At 37.8% G+C, this 23,968-nt stretch overlaps 1 protein-coding gene across 1 annotated transcript in view; it reads right to left on the bottom strand.

The window, feature by feature from the left end:
- Window positions 1–4,792: 4,792 nt before the first annotated feature.
- Window positions 4,793–23,968, bottom strand: part of prkci (protein kinase C, iota) — a 35,145-nt gene continuing 15,969 nt past the window's right edge. Inside the window, exons 5-18 of the mRNA XM_007563815.2 lie at window positions 23,654–23,739; window positions 23,388–23,525; window positions 23,256–23,310; window positions 21,116–21,171; window positions 20,144–20,320; window positions 18,167–18,264; window positions 16,414–16,500; window positions 16,189–16,324; window positions 15,977–16,064; window positions 13,770–13,895; window positions 13,264–13,343; window positions 11,031–11,120; window positions 6,265–6,380; window positions 4,793–6,178 (exon numbers count right to left, since the gene is read on the bottom strand). Coding sequence (XP_007563877.1) covers window positions 6,091–6,178; window positions 6,265–6,380; window positions 11,031–11,120; window positions 13,264–13,343; window positions 13,770–13,895; window positions 15,977–16,064; window positions 16,189–16,324; window positions 16,414–16,500; window positions 18,167–18,264; window positions 20,144–20,320; window positions 21,116–21,171; window positions 23,256–23,310; window positions 23,388–23,525; window positions 23,654–23,739 — 1,421 coding nt within the window. The 3' untranslated portion in view covers window positions 4,793–6,090. The remainder of the gene's footprint in view (window positions 6,179–6,264; window positions 6,381–11,030; window positions 11,121–13,263; window positions 13,344–13,769; window positions 13,896–15,976; window positions 16,065–16,188; window positions 16,325–16,413; window positions 16,501–18,166; window positions 18,265–20,143; window positions 20,321–21,115; window positions 21,172–23,255; window positions 23,311–23,387; window positions 23,526–23,653; window positions 23,740–23,968) is intronic.

Below are 23,968 nucleotides of genomic sequence, written 5' to 3'. Positions count from 1 at the left end.
TCATTTTACTCAAACATAAACCTATAAAAAGCCATTTTGTAGTTTCCAGAGCTGTTTGTTTCTGTCGGCTGAGCCTCCATTGATCCCTGTTCTTGTCATTCCGACACGCTGCAGTTTTGCTCCTGGTTTCTCCTCAGCTAGTTAAGGCGGCTCCTCTGTATCATTAAAATCACAGATCCTCCAGACACCCGACAGGAACGCTGGGGCGCAGATGTTTGAGATCCCTCAGTAACTCTACAGTCAAGAAGTAGATGCAGAGCCTCGACTGTGCCAAGTAGCACCATGTGACACTGCTGCAGCGCGTGTGTGTGTGTGTGTGTGTTTTACTAAGGGACTGCATTTAGCTCAGAGTTTGTGTCTTATACCGGTTAATTAATCCCTTCTGGGACGGGCTAAAACACTCACCAAGTCACGCACAATTAGAAGAGGATGTTTTCCTCTCTTTTGTCCCTCCTCCGTTTTACACCATTAATTAAACAAGGTTAGTATTTCCTGGGTGATGTGGAGCCCCCCGTGCCTGGAGGGGAGGCGTACCCCTGTTCTCAACCAGAGAGGGCACAGCAGCAAAGTCAAACACGGCGTCGAGGGAGTACAGAATTATGCCGAGGCATTTATCCTCGTCCCTGCATGCGGCAATGCTTGGTCTCATTTAGTCGCTACAAAGAGGGGTCATTTTCTGTGAAATCTGGTTCAGTCCAGACGGCGAACAGGAGGTTACCGGAAGCAGGATGTGGAACAAGCCTCTCAAATTGAGTTGACGCAAAAGTGAGGGGGCGCCGCAATAGAGAGGGGGGCCAAAACAATTATTTGTTGCCTGTATTTAAAACTGCAGTGTGCAACTTTTATTTAAAATAATTATAAGCTTTTTACATATTTGTTAAAACTATCACCATGTATAAAATCAGACAGATGATATGTGAAAGGATTAAGCTCCTCCACTTCCTCCATATGCTACTATTGCAATTTGAAGAAAAAAAAACCCCATCAGAGCCAGGAGGAACATGTTAGCGCTGTCAATAAACCTTGTGAATGCGCTGCTGGAGAAAGAATAGAATAGAATATACTTTATTGATCCCCACGGGGAAACTGCTTATTCATTGACAAGCTACTCCATCTAAGGTGCTATATATCAATATTACAAATATAACCATAAGAGATTACTATTATAAAATATATAAATATGTAATAGTGATGTAAGTAATTCAATATATTTATATTATTTTATTCAAATAAGACCTTTTATCCGATGTCATCGGTGTCCTTGCTAACTAGCCTTAGCATTCAGGACAGGCTCTGCTGATGGGAATAAGATGTATTGTAGCAGAGAGCAAGAAGAGGGAGTGAGCAGACGCACTTGGGCATGATTGACAGCACTAAGACCCGCCTCCAGGTTCTGATTGGCACAAAAAGAAGGCAGAGGAGCTTGATTTTTAAAAAATATATATTTTCAGATTGTCCATCTCATACTGTCACGACATGGTGACAGTTTAAACAAAAAAATATATAATTAAATAAAACATACATGCTGCAGCTGTAACAGCTGTTGTGACCTGCAAAGTGTCTGCATACGCCTCAGAAAGTACTTAGCTGCACCCCTGACTGCATCTCACAAATCAGTGTGGTTTATTACTTCTGACAGGAATTATCATTGCCATGGCCCCTTTTTCACCTTTTCACACTCAGCATGGCGTCAGGGCAGAGTAAAGCAGCATGGCGTCACTGACCTTTTCACCCCAGGAAGACGACAAGGCCTCTGGAAGGGAAAAAACCCTGACAGAAGTCAAGGGAGCAGAGGAGATTCAGGGAGCCCCAGAGGAACAGCTCTGGCTTAACACATCCAGTCTAATTCCTGTCACTCCAGGACGCCCATGCAGGGGAGAGCTTAGTCTCTGCAGAACGACTGACGTCTCATTTTAAGGCTGTGAAGTTGGTCCTGTATGCTATGTCAATAAATCACTTATGAAACCTGAGTTTTATTTGATAATTGAAGTGAAAAACCTTTACAATAAAAACTACATTTCTGCCAATGTAAGATCAAACCTTTAATAACCCATTTTTTTAACTTAATGAAATGTCCCTACAAATATTTAATGAACTGTCATTACAAATATTTTTCTTCTTCAGTGAACTTATTTTCAAGCACGGCTTTGTGATGTAAAATCCCCAAATGATACATCAACAGTAAAGTTTAAATAAGATAGGATCCATGGCTTTTAATGCTTCTTTTTCCCTAAATAAGAATCTGAAATGTTTTTATTTAGTTAATATGTAGTGGAAATCATTTTACTGAAATTTCAGCTGCAAGTTTTTGACATTTTTCAACAGATTTGCACATCTATAGACTGAACTGTTTGCTCATTCTTTTGTGTAAAAGATGCGTTGAGTGCAAACGATTAAGTTTTCCTGATGACAAATTTCCTCACAGGAGCTGCAAAGGACAGAGAGATCAGAATTATTTGATTATTATGAGTATTAACCGATTGTTTTTATGATTAATATGTTTTGTTTTTTTTACAACTAATGCATGCCACACAAATCAGATTTTTAATTTTCCCTAAGGTAAAAATCTGCATCCTGTTTTACTTAAATATTTGCAACCTTACTTTGGTTTATCATAAGATCCAAACAAAATCATTGATATTTGTAGTTTCAATTTGGTGAGACATCTGAAGAAATCAAAAACAACCTTTGATTTTTAAAATGTTCTGATCTGAACAGAGAACTAATTATTGGGAAGTTATGAGAGATTTTATTTTAAGACATTCCAGAGCTGGTGAATAAAACCGGTTTGTGTCACCTGATTTTTAAGAAGCAGAGCAGGTTTGTTACGATATCATCTTGAAACGTTGGTCTGCTTTGGTTGGTGAAATATTTTTCAAAATGGTGCAAACAGAAACTGACATGGAAAAAGAAATCTGACTAATGAAATCAGGTTTCATACACTTAGAATAAATACTGTATTCGGAATGACATTGTTTTAGGAATGAATCCTGCGCGTTCTCTACATTCAGAGTAAGTCTAAACCAATTTCCATCATCTTTCATTACCTCAGCAAATGAAAACTTGAGTGTTTTAATAATACATTCCCCTGCTGCTACAATAATTGCAAGAGATCGAGCGATTCAAAACGGCAGCATCAACAAGCTGGTGGAGCCGTTAGCAAGCGCCTTCATTCTGCTTGAAGTTTCAATGCATTTCATTTTATTGTGCAATAAATGAGCAAAAACAAAGAGCAGAACTGAGAAGTAAAAGAAAAGGGATAAATGGTTTAAATTCTTTATTTCTACATAAAGGAATCTGAAAAGTATAACCACCTAAAGCTCAAATACCATAAAAGGTATTTGAGCTTTAACCCTTTAAGAATTAAGTTTCAAGTCTCCAACTGGATAATTCTCCTGATTTTAACTGTATGCAGTTCTTTAAATGTCCTGTGAGTAAATATATTTACTTATCCATAACGACTGGAACTTTCAATATCTAGCAAGTTATTTTCGCAATTTAGCATCTATTGAAAGACCGCCCCTCAGATTAACTTCAATCTTTGCTACGGCGAGAGTGAAATTACCGTAATAACTTGATATTGGCTGGAAAGCGCAACGTCTCCCCTTTTAGAAACCGTCGGAATTTTTCAGACAGCGCCATGTGTGGCGGAATCACGGTACTGCAAATCTGGCTGGATTGTCGCTGACACGTTCAGACTGGGAGGGTTAAATATCTCGGAGCATCGTTTAGCTCGTCAACTGAAAAGGGGAGGAGTCTGGCACTGCAGCAAACCCAATGAGACACGTCCATCCTCCGAAGATGGACCGGCCAGGATAGGATTAATCAGAAGAAATTAAAACTAGAGACGTAACTCTGGAGGAGCTGCAGAGACCCAAAGCTCAGGATAAATTATTTAAGGCCTCCACCAATGTCAGATTCAGAAAACTATTTATTCTCAGAGGGCAATAAAAGAAACGAAGCATCAACCAATTTAAAAAAAGAAAAAGGTGCAGTTAAACCACCAGCACTAATAAGAGCATTCTGAAGCTCATGTCCGTTCTTGAAAATGCAAAAAATATAAGTTTTTTTTCATTTAGTAAAAAAGCGAATAATCGTAGAAAATCATAAATCCTGCTTAAAGTTTGCTATAAGCCTAGTAGAGAAGATAAAAACATGGAGCAGCTCTGGTCAAATGAGACAAAAATCAACGTCTGTGTGACAGGGGAGGGAGTTTATCTCATTATTTATTCAAATTCAGAAATACTTTATTAGTCCCAAGGGGAAATTAAATTCATTAATTTAAATTCTTCAGAGTTTGAAGATGGAGATGACTGTAGGCAGGAAAAATCTCTTGTAGCAGTCTGTATTACAGCGAATATGAAGAAGCCTCTGACTGATCATGCTCCGTTTTCTCTCAATATGATTAATTTCTCATAAAGATTTGATTTATTATTGTCACAATAAATTCAAATTAATGTTTTAAAAACCCTCAAAAATGTATCGTCAGAATTGTTTTCCACCGTTTGTTCAGTAAGGGAGTATCAATAAATAAATTTTAAAATGTGATTAAAAACAGCTACTGTGTTCATTTTAGTGATGCAAGTCACTTTATGTGACTGGTGTGTTTTTCAAGATGAGTATTTGTGCGCCTATAATTGCTGGAATATTCTTTAAATTACATTTTTTGTTGCTAAAATACATCAAATTTCATTACTGAATAATGAGAAAAATGTGAAAACATGTAAGATTATGTTCTTTAAGACATTTCTGATTAATATCCACTGAGACTCACCGACACAAACAAGTATTACCACAAGGAGAGAAATAAAATGTTTATTTTACCATCTGCATTTTTCTTCTTTGATCACTAATAATAAAGTCCAGCGGATGGTAAAACATCTGCAAAATACAACGAATACAAACAATAGTGTTTACACTGTGTCCCTCCCCCCATTAACATTTTGGAATCAATGTAGTGAAAAAAAAAAATCAAAATGAAATCTGATTCAACAGAAAAAGTAACAATAAAGCTAAACTGTAACAGATGAATGCATTGTCGGACAAACGTGCCGTCGCCTATGTGGTTACATTCATTTGTTTGCTTTATAATATCTTATTCCAAAATTAGATCGCGGGCTCCATTAACAGTGTTAAAGCCACATTTGAGGGTCAAAACTGCTCGGGTTTGGTTTTACAAGAAAAAAGACGCACATGGAACAAAAAAAAAAAAAAAGAGCGAAAGTTTCAGAAAGGCATCGCATTAAAATAAAAATAGTAAAAAGAAAAATATGAATATATAAATTCTATGACCTAGGACAGCACATCTTCCTTATGCATACTGTACCATCTAACAAGTACCAGAAAAATGTTTTTGGTCCTGTATGAGCATGTTTTTAAAGAAAAAATCTAAATAAAACCTGTGCTACGGCGTCCAGGTACTTTGTGCTATTCATCCATCTCCCTCAGCGACTTCATTCACAGCATTAACTCACTATTAGTGTTTCATTTCCTTCATTCAGACAGAAGGGACCTGAAGCTCAGAACTCGTCTGGTTCTTGTACACAGGCTGTTACGACTGAATAACCTAAAATAAAATATGAGAAAATATATAGATTTATATAGTGCTATGATTACTGTTCTAGACAGAACTAATTACTGTGAGTGTGGCGTGAAGCTAAAAAGGCCCCGTCTAATGTTCATCCTCAATAGTAGTTTATTATATACACTCTAATAAAAATGCCCGGTCGGCTGAAAGGAGTGGATGCTCAGTCCGTCAGCAACCGTGGAAGAACTTTGCGGCTGCAATGAAGAGGCCCAGATGAAGGAACCGATCAGAGCAGATTTATATGATATAAAAAAATATCTAAGAAACAAGGTAGGCTTAAGGACAAGTGGTTATAAATGGCAGAGTGTGAGACTGGTTTTGGCAAAAACAAAGCGCTCTACTTGTGCATGTGAGGCCCTCGGAAAAAAACGTTGATGTTGCTGGGTCGTCTCGGTAACCATGCAGCAAGGAGACGCCGCGTAAACACACGTGGTCGGTGTGAGTGTGAGTGTGTGTGTGTGTTTGCAAGTGGGTGGCGTTCACGGAGACAGATGTCGAGCCTCTCACACGCACTCCTCCGCCGACATCAGCAAAGGGTTGATGTACTCGAAGCCCTCGAACTCGGACTGGTCGATCTTCCTGACGATGTCCCTGAAAACGAGACGAGAGGCGTGAGACGGACACGCTCGAATGATCGGACATGCGAGCCGAGGCGAAGGGAGGAAGTGGTTAGTTACTCGTCGTCAGGCGTGAGCTGGATGGGCTCGTTGGTGAACTGGGCGTCGAAGTTGTCCAGTCCGAATTCCCCTGAGATGTTGGGTTTGAACGGCGGGAGCACCTGCTTCTGCTCCAGCTGAAACGACAAAAATTACAGTTTAATCATTTAATTATAAGCAAACGTGGTCGACTTTTCCCACAGTAGATTTCAAGAACTTTTCAAGAATTTTCAAGGTAAGTTTTCAAACTTTTTCAGCACCACATTGAATGGATGTCAATGTCAAAATTTATGCGAGCAGCACTTATAAAAACTGGTTAAAACTGCACCAAAGCGCTACACAAAAACCAACAGAATAAATTGATGAAAAGAAAAATAGAAACAAGTAAAAAAAAATAAAAAACATCACAAGTTACCGTACCAAGCCTCAATTAAATGGAGATAAAAACAATACAAAGTAACAAAAAAAAAGAAAAAAAAAAAAGAAAAGAAACTGCTTTTAAGTCAGTTTTTTAAAAGTGATTTTTGGGGAGAAAACACAAAACTCACTTTTGGCAAAATAAATAATTATTTTAGGAAGGTCACAATATCACAATATTAACAATTACAATAGCATACTGCAATCTTTTCATTTAAAAATTTTATGTTTTGAAATGTCTCTCTTACACACACCCGAGAACAAAACACTAAATTAACAAAAAATAATATTAAATAAGATTCCCTAATTTCCATAACGTTATTTAATGCATAAAATATAAGACAACCTTTATATCAATTACACAGATCAATAAATCATTGAGATATTAAGAATAATAAATATTAATTATACTGAAACAATAAAAAACAAATTATAGATGACCTTCCTGCTCAAATTAAATGCTGAAACACAAAATGGAAAGAAAGTTACAACAAAAAAAACCTCTGTCGCTAAGTTATAGAAATTATTTTTTAATCAGTATCATAAGTTGGAAAAGGTCTCAACACAATTTTTGTTCAGCGCAATAATTTATGCGACAATTTATCGTCTGGTAAAATTCGTTACGTCAGGCTTACTATGGACATTATTTTTAAGTTTTTCCAGATTCTCAGCTGAACCTATGTGAGTTGGACTTTGACTAGACCATCTAACAGATGAAAATGCTTCATAGCTCTTGCTGTATGTTTACCAGGTCTTCTTCAAAGCCTACCCAGCATCTAAAGTTCTCCACAACTTCCCTGACCTTTCTGCCGTGATCCTTGATCTTCATGATGATGTTTATTCTCTAACAAACCTCTGAGGCACCGCATACAGTTTCAACAGTGAGTAAAACCTGCATGAGTCAGTCGTTTTCCACTACACTGATTACCAGTAACTCAATAAGCTTTCATCTGCCTCCCACTTGCATCAAAAACTGACTGGAAGCCCAGAAGAGCTCCCCCTGCAGGCCTGCAGGTGAACTTGTAGGACAGAAATTTGGGTTTGTGTCACAACGGTCAAAGTTTGGAGGGAGGAGGGAGTGCAAGCTGATATGTCCAGACGCTGTGACCAACTGCTGAGTCTCCGCTCCAGACCAAACAGGGGGAAAAAAGGAGGTCATATTGATCCCTGCTGAGCTACGCGGTCTGTCCGTCACACGTGGGTCTGCTTCAGACACAAAATGTGCCTGATCCTTCAAACGGGGACAGTTTTAGAAGTACAAACACTGTGAATGATTCAGCATATATTAATGAAAACATACACAAAGGTTAGAGTTATTATTAGAGCTGCAGCTAACAATCATATTAATAATCAATTAGAATAATTCATTATTTTGACGATTAATCAGATAAAACATCAGACACAGTCTGCAGATATTTCATTTAACCACTTAAGTCGGTTTTATAAAATTTATTAAAGAAAAAATAAGAAAATTAACATTTTCTAAAATGCGACAACATAGCATTTCTTTTAGTGCAGCAAAGGATGCATCAGCACAAAAAAATACTAACATAAAAAGTCCTTTCTGGCTGACTTACCAATATTTTTTCAATTAACCAGTTAATAATTGGATAGTAAAAGGTGTTTAATAGGAGATTTTTCTTTATTTTATTTTTTTTTAAGGATTAGAACCAAGTGAAGCTAAAATTATGCCATTTAATGAGTTCTGGGTAGAACATGCTTACAAAGGTTTTCTTTTAATCTTAAGTGCAAAATGTATATATTTTTCAACAGTTTTGGTTTAATAACTGCTCTGAGTATGTTGCCCTTTCAGCAATTTGCCTTTTTTGAGTCTGTTCTCCACTTAACGATTAATAAATTACTAAATTAGTTGATGACTAATCGTTTCAGTCCTGGTTATTATTAAGCGTGGACTCTTCCAAATAATCTTTTCTTCATTCAAATATAACCATCAACTCTATTTTGCTGATGATAATGACGATTTTATTACACTTTTGCTATTAAAACAAACATCTTTGGATTTTTATACGTTAATTTGAAATGATTTCTGTCAACAACTGAGCTTCAACTCTGCTGGGACTGGGTCTCATTTTACAGCGGATGGTGTCACAAAACGGAAATCTCACTCTTAGATGACATCTCATTCATCATTGAAACTGAGAACAGGAAGCTTTAAAAATATCTGCGCGCATTTCTGGTTGTAGATTCAATTTCACTCGTATTCCTACAGGTGATTCTGAACCTCCTAACATGCGAGTTATTGATTCCCACAGCTTCATCCCCGAATTCAGAATTAAACTTGAATGGTTGTAAAAGGAGAAATCAAAATAGAGAAAAGCTCCAGTGTTTGGAAACTTTGTGAAAATAATCAATGAAAGTGTCAGAGGCCGAGATTACTTCAGTGGAAGTAAGAGCAGTATCTGAGAACTGGAACCTTAGCAGACAGCTCAGTTTCACTCTGAAGCAACACATGATTCACCGATGATCAAAAAAAAAAAGAAAAAAGAAAAACAGAGCTCCACATTTTAGCTCTATATGGTCCGTCTCCTCTAATACGTTCTCCATCTTTGGCTTGAGCCTATCTGAGCCCATGTGAGTCACCCCATCAGCTGTTGTCAGTCTCTCGCTGACATGTTTGTTTCTGTCTGGCCGTTCTAAACAAGGACACGCGTCTCAGACCACAGCTGGTAACCTTTGGCTTTTACGCTGCAGCCAAACCTGCAGAGCATGACAGGGAGACATGACGCATGACCCCAAAAGCACTTAGGTTTGACCCTCAGCTGTCCACCTTTGTCCTACTTTCCAACAAGCACGCATCTGAATTCAGGAGGAAAACACAAAGTTGGCAGCAGGCTGTTCGCATTGTACTGAAGAATCCAACACATCAACGTCCAAAGTGCGGCCCGGGGGCCATTTGTGGCCCTTGGACTGACCAACTGCAATTCGAAAACGATACAGAATTGGCCCACAGATGCAAACGGAGACATAAAAACTGTTACCCACATTAACTGTAAATTATAGTACAACACCAAGTATTTGTCTTTTTACAACCAATTTTTAAACAAAAGGTAAAACCAAGTCTATCCAGAGACTTTTACTGAAAAGCCAACTTTGTTAAACCCAAATGAGCTTTTATTCGATCTTAAATGTGGTTAAATAAAGCAAACATTTTGAAACAAAGTGTCCCAAATCTTGTTCTTATTACTGAAAGTAAATTTATTCAATCAAATCCAAAAGAAACTGAAAAATAGAGGTCTTTCTTTTAATACATGCAAAATTACAGTAAAAATATGTTGAGATCAAAGAAATTTTCTAGAGAAAACAAATTTTTAGGTTAACAGAAATTTTCTACAAAAAGCTTGAAATTTTCAGAAATTTATTTTGGAAAAATTTTCTAGAAAATTTAAAAATAAATCACGACATTTCTGAATTTTTGGCCAAAATAATTTCTATCTACAATGGCCCACATACACTATTGTAAAAATCTTTGAGTTTAGGTTGTTTTTTTGGCCCACATGGCAAAAAGTTTGGACATCCCTGCATTAATGGAAAGTTGAAAGGAAAGAAAAACAATCTTCACAGTCGTGGGTAGGATTTCAAATGTGATTTTAGTAGAAAAGTGAGTGGAAGGAAAAAATGTATCGAACAAAAATATGACAACAATATTTGGAGGAATGGTGAAGCAATGGTTATTTAAGAGTTTGATGGATATTTAACATTACAACAGTTTTTGTCATGCTTATTTTAGGGCTAAATCCAACAAACATCTTAGCGATTAATCTATCCTTTATTCTGATGATTAACCCGAGAAAAGAGTTATCAAATTCTGCAGATTTTTTAAGCCCTCTTACACAATATTAGAAATCCATTAAAAGTTGCAAATATTTTAACTTCTTTTTCAAATAAGAAAAACATTTTACTGCCTGAAATGCATTAACAGCATTCCATTAGTGAACACTTGATCATTAGTAGCATAGGAAGCATCTCCAGCTAAAAAATACTTTTAACATCAACATGAAAGCTCAGCCTTTTCTGCTTAGCTCAATAAGATGCCTTATAGGAGATTTATTTTATTTATCTACAGAATTTGAACCATGTGAAGCTAAAAACCTGAGGTCTGAGTAGAACATATTCACAGATTCTCCATCTTAAATGCAAAATTTACATATTTTTGTACAGTTTTTGTTTAACTGCTCTGCGGCTGCTGCCATTTAAAAAAAGGCCTTTTTGAATCTGTATGCTCCAGTTAGTAATTAATCTATTACTAAATTAGTTGACGATTATTTGAATAATCATCATGACTGAGGATGAAACAGCAAAAGCACACATACAAAAAAAAAAAAAGAAAAAGAAAGAAAAAAATCACTCACAAGTTCCCAGTCGACGTTTCGGAAGAACGGATGGCCGTTGATGTCTCCGAAGCCTGTCTGAGGGTGGCAGCCCAGACGCTCCTTGGGATCCTGTGGGAATGAAGGTGAGAGGAGGGTGAGAGACGGTGGGAGATGACAGCAGGAGGAGTGAGACAACATGTCCAGCCAGGATGAGGAGCGAGTGACAAGGAAGAGAAACTGAGGACAGACAAATAAACCAAGGCCAAAAAATTTGAAGCTTTTTAATTCATTTGAATTCACCTTCAAAAGGTAACATATGATGCTTCCTTGAACAGTTTTAGGGTGGTGTGTGGGCTGTACAAAACATTTATTATATTATTTTTGCACAAAATCACTCTTCAATCATGATTTTTAGTCTGATCAGTTCTGCCTATTCTGAGCTTTCAGAATGAGATGGTTTAGGGTGTCTTGTCACTTTAAATCCAAATAAGCTGCTGCGGGCCACAACCCCCACTTAATGCCTATACTGGCAAGTGAAAAACAGATGCACAATTATACAACTGTACAACTTTGAAAAGCAGAAGTGGAGCCTCCTGCGCAATCAGCAAGTTTTCAGCAAGTGGTTTCTGGATGGTAAGTCAACAACACAACACTTTTGTTTTTCCAGAAGCCATTGTACAGGACATACAATGGCTGCTGTACAATGGCTGCTGGTAAAACCAGCTGACCAAACATGGTGGAGCTCAGCTTGGGTTGTGAGGTAACAGGCTGGAACTCCACCTTGGTTGCTAGGAAACGGCGCAGTGCCTGCTGATCTGTGACATTACATTCTGGAGGTTTTTGAAACACTCATTTTCAAGGAAACAAAAAACGTTAAAACATGGCTCGGTGTTTGGGTTTTTTAAGCATTTAGGCTGTTTTTAGAAGAAGTAGAAAGTACAAAAATGTACAAAATGTTCATTTTAAATAATACATTCCCTTTCAAATGAGTCATAATACTCCTTACATGAGTCCATCAACTGGTTCATGTTACATATTCTTCAAGACAAATTTCCAGTAAGGTGGTTTTTGATCTATTTTTAGAGATATTACAGTCATTTAGATGACAGTGCGGCTAATTTAGTTTGAACTGAGCACATCTAGTGATGATTAATGGTCGATTTAAATCAACGAACAAATTCAGGGACAACTTTCTGTGTGACCTCTCAGGATGAGCCAACATCTCTCCCACACTGAGTGTTGCATCGTCATGTCTGTCATTTGGGCACTTTATGGAAAATATTAGTAGCACTATTCATGACAGGTATCACCAACACTGACAACAAAACAAAAACATTAGAACAACCTCAAAACTACGCTAAATCTGCATTTTTTTTTTTACACAGTCCTATTTATATCGACTTTTGAATTCAGATCATCTCCCAGAAGGAATGATTGAAATAAAAGCATGTTTCTTTTAAAGATATTTTCTGCCCTGTATATTACATTTTTAAGGAAAAAAGCAAGTTTAAAAGACAATTAAATCAAATTTTTGGATTACAAAAAATTATTTTCAAGCCACATCACCCAGCTCTAATCTTATTTAAGTGTTTACATCCACCGCCGCCATGATTTTTAATGATTTATCACATAAACAAGATTGTTCACAGGTGATTTTAATAGCATTTCTCATTTAATGAAAACACTGCAATTGTGAAATTGCATCTCCAAAAGGTTTTAGACATATTTATAATGGAAAAGCAGCTACAGTCTCTTGTTCTGAACTGCAAATAATCGTTTGTGCTTCTTTTTCATCCCGACTGGATTACGCCAATGCCTCACTAGAACAGCTACAAGTTGCCTAAAATGCAGCTGCCAGGCTTTTGAGAAAATCCTAAGTATTTTTTACATGTGACTGATGCAATTACATCGACTTCTGGTTTATTTTAGGAGCGTAATTTAAGATGATTTCATTGACCAAAAGCTCTTCATGGACAGACGATCTATATCTCTACACAAGTACATTCCTGGCAACTTCTAGAAGATTTTTAAACTTTCTGCTCAACTACAGAAATATGTTTACGTTGTTCAAATGTCATCCTTCAATACACATAAAAAATGTATGGAAACATGGAAATCAAAGTGGTGTGTGTGTGTGTGTGTGTGTGTGTGTGTGTGGGCAAGTTGGAGAAAAAGAGAACACAATAGAGAAGGAGGTGGAATCAGTCCAACATGGATATGATAATGTAATTCCCAGCAGAAACGGATCTTAGCCTGTTTAACCCCTTCATACCTTGTTGAGGAAACCTTTGAGAACGCTGGCAGCTTTCACTGACAATGAGCGTGGGATTCGGATCTGTTTTTCCAATATAACTGCGACAAAAAAAAAAAACAAAAAAAAAGAGGCATTGAGACTGACACACACTCCTCATGCCGACATGTCAGGTTATTGACACTGCTGCAGCTCGGACCCCCAGCGCTGAACATGCTGCAGCTCTGTGATCCATGTTGTGATAACGTGTGTTGAATTATGTATCGGTCTGCAGATCCAACATCTCACTGGCTATTTATTCTAAGAACACAAACACATTCTGGGAGCATATTTAATAATGAAATAAAGGGAAAACACATACTTTCACACATTTCCCAGCAACAGATGGCATGTGCCTGGCACCGACAGAAGCCGTTATAAAGGTGTCGATAAAAAGGTGTTGGATGCTTCATCACAGTAGGTTTTATTTCCCCCCAGCCTCCCGTCCAACTATAAATCTTAGCAGTGCGTTTCTCTGCGTGTTATACCTTGAAAGAGGTAGTCTTCTGTGTTTTGGTCTGGGTTTTCGTTGCTGCCAACAATGTCGAAGGGCGACCGGCCCGCCATCATCTCAAACATCAGCACGCCCAGCGCCCACCAGTCCACGCTGAACCCTGAGAGACACACATTAGAGATTATATCTGTAAAGCAGAAACATGACTTCTTTACGTTCCAGAGACGAAAGGCGACCCATTATGCTTCCTTGAACAGGTAAGGATCGGTCTACAGGTTATTCAAAATGTCTTTATTATGTTTTCTTTGCACAAAATCATTCCTAGATTATAATATTTCAGTCTGGTCAGTTTTACCTATTTTCAGATGAGCTGCTTTAGGGCCTCTTAGTCGCTTTAAAGCTTAATAGCTCTTGCTGGCCATGCCCCCCCAATTCAACGCTTACACCCCATATGAAAATGGCTGCCAATTATACAATCATACATCTTTGAAGAGCAGAAGTAGAGCCTCCTACACAACAAACAAGAATGCAGCAAGTGGTTTTTGGGGGCTAATTCAACAACAAAACACTTTTCTTTTCCAGTAGCCATTGTATACGCTGGAGCTCTACTGGGGGTTGCTAGGTGACGGGCTGCGCTTTGCCGGGGTTGCTAGGTAATGGTGTAGAGCCCATTGATTGTGATTGAACAATCTGAAGGTTTTTGAATTAAAAATTAACTTATTGCCAAAAGAACGGCTTAGGGGTTTTTTTTGTTTGTTTTTTTTAAAGCGTTCTGATAATTTTAAGAAGCAAATGAAAAAAAAAAATGTAAAATATGAATTTTGCTTAATAGGTCCTCTTTAAATTCAAGACTTCTAAAGGTTGTTAAAAGCTGATTTAACTGCACATGAACTAAAAAGAACACATTTAAAACCTTAGCAACAAATACTTAACCTTAATTTATCTTTATCTACTTGCCTGGGTGTTTTTTGGCTCTAGCATGCATGCTATTTGGCTTAACTGTGGGACAAATGTGCCAATAAACCCCACATTTACCTCCAACAAGTCTCAATTTCTCATTCTCTCCTATTATCGTGATGTTTCCAGCTCTCTCTGTAACCTTTAGCATCTACTGCTCTGATGAATATACGCATCAAATGTGCAAATTAAAGACAGTAGGAATATAAAGGTCAAAGCAGGTATATTCAAAAATGTCCTTGGGGAAATTAAATACACTGATGTTACTGTAATAATTAATTTTCAACACAGTGTGCAGCTCTATTACATTCCTCTTTCCCATCTACCAATAAATCATACTTTTAAAGTAAAAAAAAAACTTTACAAAAAGAATAAACCTTCATAGGTTCTGTATTTTATTAATGGTAGTTCCTAGAGTAATGTAAAGTGAAATGAGTGAAGAGCTTTTAACTTTTTAGGTTCCTCTATTGTGAAAAGATTTCTCGATTTGGGTTCAAACTTCCCTTTTAAATCAATGCCAACAGTTAGCGATGGCTTGGGTAACTGTGAGCCGTTGTGTCGGTCTTTCAAACAGGATTCTCATGTTGAAACTAAACGACGTCAAATCAAATTACTGTATTTTCTTTAAAGCTTGGTTTGAAATGTGTGGCTGCCACCAAGCAGAACGTTTGGCTGAACCAGAAGACACAACAAAGTGAAAAACAGTAAGGAATAATTTTAATGTAAATAATGGTTTCTGTGACAGTGAAAATCTGAGTTGTAAACAGTTATTTCTTCTTTTTTTTTTTTCTTAAAAACTAGGAAGACTTGTCGCTATGATACAACTTTGGTTACCGGGGAGCTTTTCCTATTTTTATTTTATTGTTTTGCGTGTCGATAATTATAGCCGAGGATCTCAGCAGAACAAAGTGACATTTATCTGAGCAGCTGAAACTAAAGGCAACCTTTGCCATCAATGTGTCTCGCTAGACTTGAGTCATCAGGCTGGCCTTTCACCACACTGTTTTCCAAAGCTCATGCACCTTTGAGCAAGTTTAAAACTTTCCCAATTAAATTTGTCTACTTTCGTATTCATTTATTTCCTAGGTTCTGTTTTTTTTTTCTGACATAAACTACATTTCATCTGCCCTCATCTTGTTCAGATAAACATGCAGCTCAGCTTCTGCAGCTGCCATTACGACTGAAAGCATCATTTCAGATATCGAATCATAACTCCTCTGTAACTTTTCATAGGCAATCATCGGATAGCGTTTCTGGTAAGTGCCTCCCCGTCATAATTCTCACCATAATCTTCTCCTCTGAGTATTTCAGGAGCGATGTAATTAGGGGTACCACAGAAAGTGCTTGTTGTATCGCCTGGTCTCAAACCCTCCTGCAAAAACAGAAAGATCAGCGCGCTGAAATCAGTAAGCCGACACTTCTGGAGCTCTGCAGGTGCTTTTATCCAAAGTGCACTGCGGCATCATTAGTTCGTGCGTTAACAGGAAAACAAACACCTTGCACATGCCGTAGTCAGTCAGCTTGATGTGTCCCTCAGAGTCCAGCAGAACGTTGTCAAGCTTCAGGTCTCTGTAGATGATTCCCCGCTCGTGGAGGTAGTTGAGTGCCAGACTGATCTCTGCAGAATAGAATCTGAAATAACAGGAACAATCATCAGGATCGTGTTTTTTTTTTTGTTTTTTTTTTCTTAAACAAACCAGAGGAACGGACTGGGTTTATACCTGGCGTGTTCTTCTGGGAGTTTTCTTTGTCTTTGCATGTGGAACATGAGGTCCCCTCCATTTACATATTCGATAACAAAGAAGAGTCTGAAGAGAAAATACATTTTTATTGTTAAATTGCTTTTCTGGTGAGCGGCTAGCAGCACAAAACACAGGACAACACAAACAGTCCATCCAACTTTCCTCTGCTATTTTTAGGTTTAAACATTGAGTGGTGTTTTTGAATATTTTTCATGATGGGAATCTCCCACAACCTGAACTGTGACTTCACAGATTCATTGACAGAAAAACGAACTCCAGTCTAGATGCAGAAATACCCCAACGTGTCATTTAGAAACACTCGAATGGGTAAATTCTGTAATGACTGAATGGTTTCTCTACATGACTGTTTCAAACTTGAAAGATGTTTTATATTTAACCACAACATTTTCACTTTTTCTAAACCTTACAGGCTGAAACTTTTGTTTATTAATTTGGTATTTCATGTGATACACCAACAAGGTGCTACATATGGTAAATGGATCAGCAAAAGCCACATGGTTTTTAAAATCTGTTTGCTAACAGAAATCTACAAAGTGTGGTGTGCATTTTGTTTGTCCTTTCACTGCTACTAAAGACGCAATTTTTTTTGGCAATTTTCTAAAAACTTTGACATGAGGAGGCTAAAATGTTCCCTGTTCTTCATGGGGAAAAGGTCAGATTGAATGGAGACGTTTTGCAAAAGATTGTCAACAAATTTAAAGCTTTTTTAATCCTTACTGTCCCTGATAGTTTAGCTATTTACAGCTGAAACTCACTTGATTTCTTAAAAAACCTCTTTTGTCGTTTTTCCTCGCCCGCACTGGAGTTGGGGATCCCTACGCTTACATTTTTGATTTCATTTGACCAGAGCATTTTCTTTCAGAGCATCTGAATTCTGAAAGCAATTAGTTGCACAGAAAAAACTTATTGTTTTTTATTAATATAATTTTACATATATCGATTTATGACTTTTTAAGGGTGTTTGGACACCATGTTAGAACTCCCTAGAACACGTGTCAAATTAAAGGCCCGTGGGCCAAATCCGGCCCGTTGAAGGTTTTTATGTGGCCCTCTAGACTCTAGACTAAACACCAAGTGTGCTTACATATCATCTATCAATCAAATCAATGAGGTTTTATCTGTTTACTGTCAAATTACCTCAGTCAGTCCCTTCAAGTGTCTTGTTAATTATAGTGGAAATTCCCCCCTAAAAAGTTAACAAATCACTTTTCTGCGCAAAGACATAATTGGGAGTTTGTTGCTGATTTTTCTCAAATTTGTCAAAAGCTTTATGACTTGCACCTTAATTAATGTAATATTATAGTCCATGATCTATACAGCGAGTAATAAAAAGTCGCATTTACCAACAAAAATATGCGCAAATGCTTAAAAATTAGTACCACAAACATTTTGATTTTTATTGCAAAAAAGAAAAGAAAATCACAAAAACAATCGTGAAATCCTAGAAGGACTGAAAAGATGTTTGATATCTAATTTTAGTAATTTATTAATATTTTAACAATTTGTGAACGGGTTTTATTGATACATTCTGGCACAATCGGCCCTTTCAGAGCATCCATGATCTTCATTTGGCCCAAAACAAAAACGAGTTTGACATCCCTACCCTAAATCATGCAAAACGTCATGGAAATATTGAGTTGATTAAGAACTGAGAGTTTTTCCCACCCAATGCAGCCTGTCCTAAGGGTCGACGAAGAAGCTTGTCTCTCACCTGCTATCTGTCTGGAAACAGGAGTGGAGGCCGACCAGGAATGGATGATTAGAGGCCTGCTCAAAGACGTGCTTTTCTGTTTGGACCCAATCGATGTCCTGGAAGAGACACACACAAAGACATACCCAAACGTCAATCTGAGATCATTGTGACACAGTATCCTTGAGTTAATAAAAGCTGAATAAGCAGATAGTCCCATCGACCGTGCTACAAAGCTTCAGGATGGGTTGTATGGACGGTGGCTAGCTGTGGGACAAAAAGGGCTGAGCTAAAAAGCGGCAGGAGGACTCCATCGATGTTCGGAAGATAATACATCTGGACACAGATGCTGCTCACGCTGACAGCGCAGGGACAGCTGAACACTTCAGCATTGATCGAGAGGCGCTTGTCAATTTGTCAATCATGCTAAGTGCATCTAATCAAGGCTAACTACTCCTGTTGCCGCCGGCTGTGCTGCTACATGTGTCGACAGATCAATTTCTGATGACATGATGGTTTATCTACACCTTCTTAGAAAGACTGATGGCTTTCAAGAGGTCTGTCGCGTCAACTAAGTGTTTCAAACAAGATGTAGAAGATGAATGAGACGGATGTTCGTTATGCAATGAGTAACAGCTCATTTTCAATTAGATTGTATATGAAGGCTGTAAACGGGGAAAAAAACAGCACTATTAACAAGAAAAAACATTTACATTTTTTGTTTTGAGATCTTAAATGTATAATTTCTCCCTCCAGACCTGTCTTGCGGTGGTTGAGCAACAATTTAACCCTTAACTTTAAAGACGGAAATGTGGAATTTAAAAAACAAAATGGAGTCCACATGATGACACTGAATCTCACAGAATTCCCTGGTATCCGAAAGCAGGAAAAGCTATATTTTGGATGCTGCACTTTATCTGTTACCCAGTAATGTGGGGCTCAGCTCACTTTGGCTCTCTTCAGAAGAAAAAAAAAAACGGTCAGTCGTGGTGGAAAAAACCTCTCTGAAACACAAATGTCCTCCAAAATAAAAGAAAACCCAACTCGACGCTTAGAGCAAGGTTAAATTAAATCAAAGTTAAACTGAATCGAGAAAAAATCTTTACTGTAAATTGTGTCACCGCATGTTGGTAGGAGGAGCAAGGCTACAGGAGTTGTTTACAGTAAATGTTTTCGTAAATCAGAGTAAGCAAGGTGAGATTTTATTAAAGATTTTGTTACCGTTTGTGTCAGTTCAGATATTCCTTTGGCAAACGACTGAAAAACAGGTTACATAGCAGTCCAGATCATTATGGATTTACTGTAGCCTTCAACTCTAAAGCATTTCTAAAAGGAGATTTTCTTGTTTCAAATGTGAAAAACATGATTTGTTTTGGTTTTTTCCTTAGTTTTCAAAATGGTGGCGAAATACATTTAAATGCCCTGAATGGATCCACTTAATGTTCTGCTGAATCACAACACTTGAATTCTCACTGAATTGGGTTAATAAATATGGCTAGAATGGGAAAAACAGAAAAGGTGGAGTTTGGGAAAAACCTCCTCAATTTGGAAAATAAAGATTTGTTTATCATCGTTTTTCAGTTCCTTTATATTGAGGAACGTTTTAATTTGATTCTTAACTCCACACGCTTGGATTTAATCAGGCTCAGGTGTGGCTGGTGAAACTATAGTGTCTAAATCACATTTAATTCAGGATATAACAGGGATGGGTGCTTTTTCCCTCCACAATAAAAACAGCCTTCATCTGAGAAATGTTTCATGATCTGACAAAAACAGAAGAAATCTGCAGGGGCTCAAACACTTTTCACAGAGCCACAGGTACAAGGCTGCTAAGGAATCATTTCATGCATGTTTACCGAGTTCTCTCCTCTGGGTGGGTGGAGTTTTGCTGCATCTCATTTTTTAAAACGCATCCGCTAAACACTAATTAGTGTAAACAATCTCCCATAAAAGCCTTTTTAAAAAGAACGAGTTAAGTCTCCCCGTTGGTTCAGATACCTCGTCATCGTTGACGAGCTCCTTCTTGACGACCTTCATGGCGTAGATGCGCTCCGTCTTCTTTAGCTGCACCAGCAGCACCTTGGCGTAGCTGCCTCTGCCGATCACCCGCAGCAGGTCAAAGTCCGCCAGGCCCAGGCTGGTGGGAGACTTCCCTGTGTCTCTACTGCTGCGTGCCTTAAGGGGGGGAAATCAACGAACAGGGTGTTAAATCACATCATTCAAAACAGTAAACAACCTAATATGATGATTACAAAGTCAACTGAGACAATCAGAAATGAATAATTTCGATCCAGCTACCTTTCTCAATCTAATTTCATCTGTGAACTATCGACAGAGCTGATGATCTGGTTTGGACAGGAAGATGATTTCCTTTGGGTAACTTTGCAAATGAGATTGTAGCGGCTCCCAGAGCAACGTTTTGAGAATAAATCTTAGTAATGATTTCCATGTGCCTATTAAAAACCAACATGCAGCTTGCATTAGGTTAGGCACTTGTATTACAGTCATATTTCTCGGTAAACATGGCTCCCACCTTCACCATTTCCTCACTCCTCTCTTATAATCATCTTAGTAGTAAACTATTTCAACCTCCTGCCTTCACTTGAAAACTGTTAATATCTCTCTCTAATCTCCATAAAGAAAACGCCTAATTTAATTTATTCTTTACCCATCTTCTAAACTACAGTAACCCCCAACTCCATCCCAAGCCATTAATCAGCCGCTGTTGTTGAGAGCTGTGATAAAAGGTTACTTAATTAGCTCCACCAAAGGAAATCAATAGCAGTGCAAGGGCGCCTACGTCTGCACGCTGTATCACAGAAACGCAGCAGGTAAACAAGAAGATTATAACCCCACTTTTATTTCTGATTATTCCATTTTGTTTCCTCCCTTGCTAACAATTTAAATCCCTAAAGAACATCAAGATGACAAGTTGTCATGTCAGTGACAATCAAAAGATTTCTCTCTCACCAATTTCTCCTCTCCGTCGTAATCCAAGCTCCGACTGGAGTCTTTAGTCTGAGGGCCTGAGAAGGAGGAAAGTGAGGAAAACACAAGCGGAAAAAGTGGCAGACAGAGTGACAGACATACATAAGGAGAGGGGGTGGCAGGAAGGGTGAAAAACAAGTAGGAGAAAAGAGAGAGGAAGGAGAGAAAATAGGTGAGAGACAGTCACACGTTTTGTTCACAGCTCGCTGCAGTGCCTGGGTAATCTCTCACTGCTGGGTTAAAACGAGAAAAAGAATCTGTTCTGGTACTTTTTTTTTTTCATTAAAACATAAAAACCTTCTTTGTTTATGATATATTCCAATGTTTTTACATCTGTGCTCCACAACACACCCAGGTGGTCTGTCGGCATCCGCAGCAGGAGGTCCAGCTGCTTCACTATCATTAGTAACTAAAACCCCAAAATGTCTCACTTCAGTCGACTCATTTCAATCTGGTTCATAAGCCTCAAAATAAAACCAATCAGCTAATAAGGGTGTTTAAAATCTACTTATGAAGTTACAGTTGATTATTGTACTCTTCTAAATTCTTCTTATTCGATTTTAACCCCATTAGACGGAGAAAGGAGAGAAATAATGAAATTCTTCTCAAATAAAATCCTCACATCGAGAAATAAACTCTGAGTTTATTCGTTTTAAGCTTTGATTATTTTAGATTCTAATCAGAAATCTTTTTCCAGGTCATCAAGTGAATTCCAAATAAGCTAAAAAGTAAATAAAAGTGCGACTCAAAGTGCTTTACATTTAGCAATAGCAAAATAAAGGAAAGTAATGAAAAGTTATTATTTGAAATGGGGGTTTTAGCCTGGATTTAAAGAAACTCAGTGTTTCAGCAGTTTTGCAGGAACATAAAAACTGGTTGCTGCTTCTCCATGTTTGGTTCTGATTCTGCAAAGTAGACCAGAACCAGAATACTCAGATGGGCTGGAGGGTTGATACAACAACAAAAGGCCTTAATGTATTCTGGTGCAGCTGATTGACTACTATGCAGACGCATGGAGGAGTTTGGTGTTGCTTAAAAAAAAAATAATAATAATAATATTTGTGTGATAACACAAACAACTTAAAGTAGCCCCGTATCTTTGCTTTAGACTTTCAAGGTTAGACATCCAGCCCTCGTATTAACTGTGTGTTTCTGAAGCTCAGCAAAGGCCAAATTTAGAAACTGCTACTTCAGATGCATCTCAAATTAGAATATCATCCAAAGTTATTTCAGGAATTCACAGTGATCCATCTCAAATGTTTGTTTTAGTGGCCACAGCTTACAGCTAATGAAAACCTAAACATTTTACCCAGGGATGTTTTTTTGTTGCATCAATACAGCGTGGAGCGGAGGTTTCTTTAACACCAACCCTTCAGCTGATCCGCTCTGTCAGTATCGGGCCTTACCCGTCTTTCGTTGATTCTCTCTGGGATTTATTTAGGTCAGCCCAGTTTGCTAACAAGTCAACCACGGTGACACCATCATTATTAAAGGCTGTATTGTTATTGTTTGGGCAAAGTCCTGCTGGGAAATGAACTTCTCCATAAACCTTATCAGTAGAAGGAAGCATGAAGTACTCTAACATTTCTTGACATTCATCATGTTGACTTTGGACTTGATAAAACAAATAAAATAGATGCTTGAAACAGAGTGGATACTGGAGAGACTTCCTTCAGATCCTCAGAACTTTTAAATACGTTTTTCCTTCACAACCTGCTGCAACCTTTATTTTAAAAAAAAAAGAAGAAAAAAAAACATTTTTCCTTTCACTCAACTTTCCAATAATATGGTTGAATACTGCCAGACTGAGTATTCTGAAGCAATGAGGTTTTGTTGCTTTAATCAATGGAAAACCTTTAACAGTCTTCCAGGTGATTATTTAGGCAAGAATATGTGTTTGCATTTCTATATTAAAATTATTTTTATTGGTCTGTGGAACATTCTGCTTTTATGAAAACTGAATGTTGGTTTTAAGCTATAAGAATCTGAATTACCAGAAATAAATGGTTCACTTTTTGAATCAAATCATTGATCATTGATTCTTCTGTGTTTTGAGTCGATGAATCCCTGTTTCAACTTAACATATAAAACGACAATGGAGATTTAAATAAAAATGTGTTACCTTGGTGATCGGCTGGGTCTAGATGACTTGACTGCGTGCCGGGCATGATTGGTTCCTAAATAGATTCCACCATTAAGAATCGTCAGGCTATGCAGGATCTGATAAGTTGTGATGATTTGTGACAGATCTCACCTGAATCATCGGTCGACCGCACTCCACCGTCACCAGTTTATGGCACTTCTTGTGCACCAGCAGTTTGCAGTTGATGCATTTGTAACCTTGTCGTCCCAGACCCCAGATTCGGTCTGTACAGATGGCACAGTGAGCTCGCTGCATGGGAGGGTCAACAGAGGGAAACCATCATCACAAAATACTTTTTATACCAAAAACATTATCAAATATAATGTTGTACAAAACCAAAATAAATCCCTTAGATTGATCTCAGTGTCTTGTCTCACCCTGTTGAAGCGTTTGGCCTGAAAGGCGTGGCCGCTCGCGTAGTAAAGCTTCCTCCAGCGTCGAGCGCCACGGCGATATATCGACTCTATGGAGAGAAACAGACTGGTCTCAATACAGGAATGTAAGATGGTGCCATTTAAACTGGTTTAAACACCAAAAGATTGTCAATTCAGCTAATAGTTTAGCTGTAACTTGTATAGCTTGTTTTTGAGCTAGCAATGTTATTTTTCAATAACCAGGACTCATACATTCAGTGTTATGTATACTGAGGTTTCTAGATTTGTATGTAGTTTTTAAAGACTTTATAGAGTTTG

Source organism: Poecilia formosa, unplaced genomic scaffold (assembly GCF_000485575.1).
Source record: "Poecilia formosa unplaced genomic scaffold, Poecilia_formosa-5.1.2 Scaffold151, whole genome shotgun sequence".
Lineage (NCBI taxonomy): Eukaryota > Metazoa > Chordata > Actinopteri > Cyprinodontiformes > Poeciliidae > Poecilia > Poecilia formosa.
The sequence above is the reverse complement of the archived record's forward strand: the minus strand, read 5'-3'. Positions and strand labels throughout refer to the sequence as shown.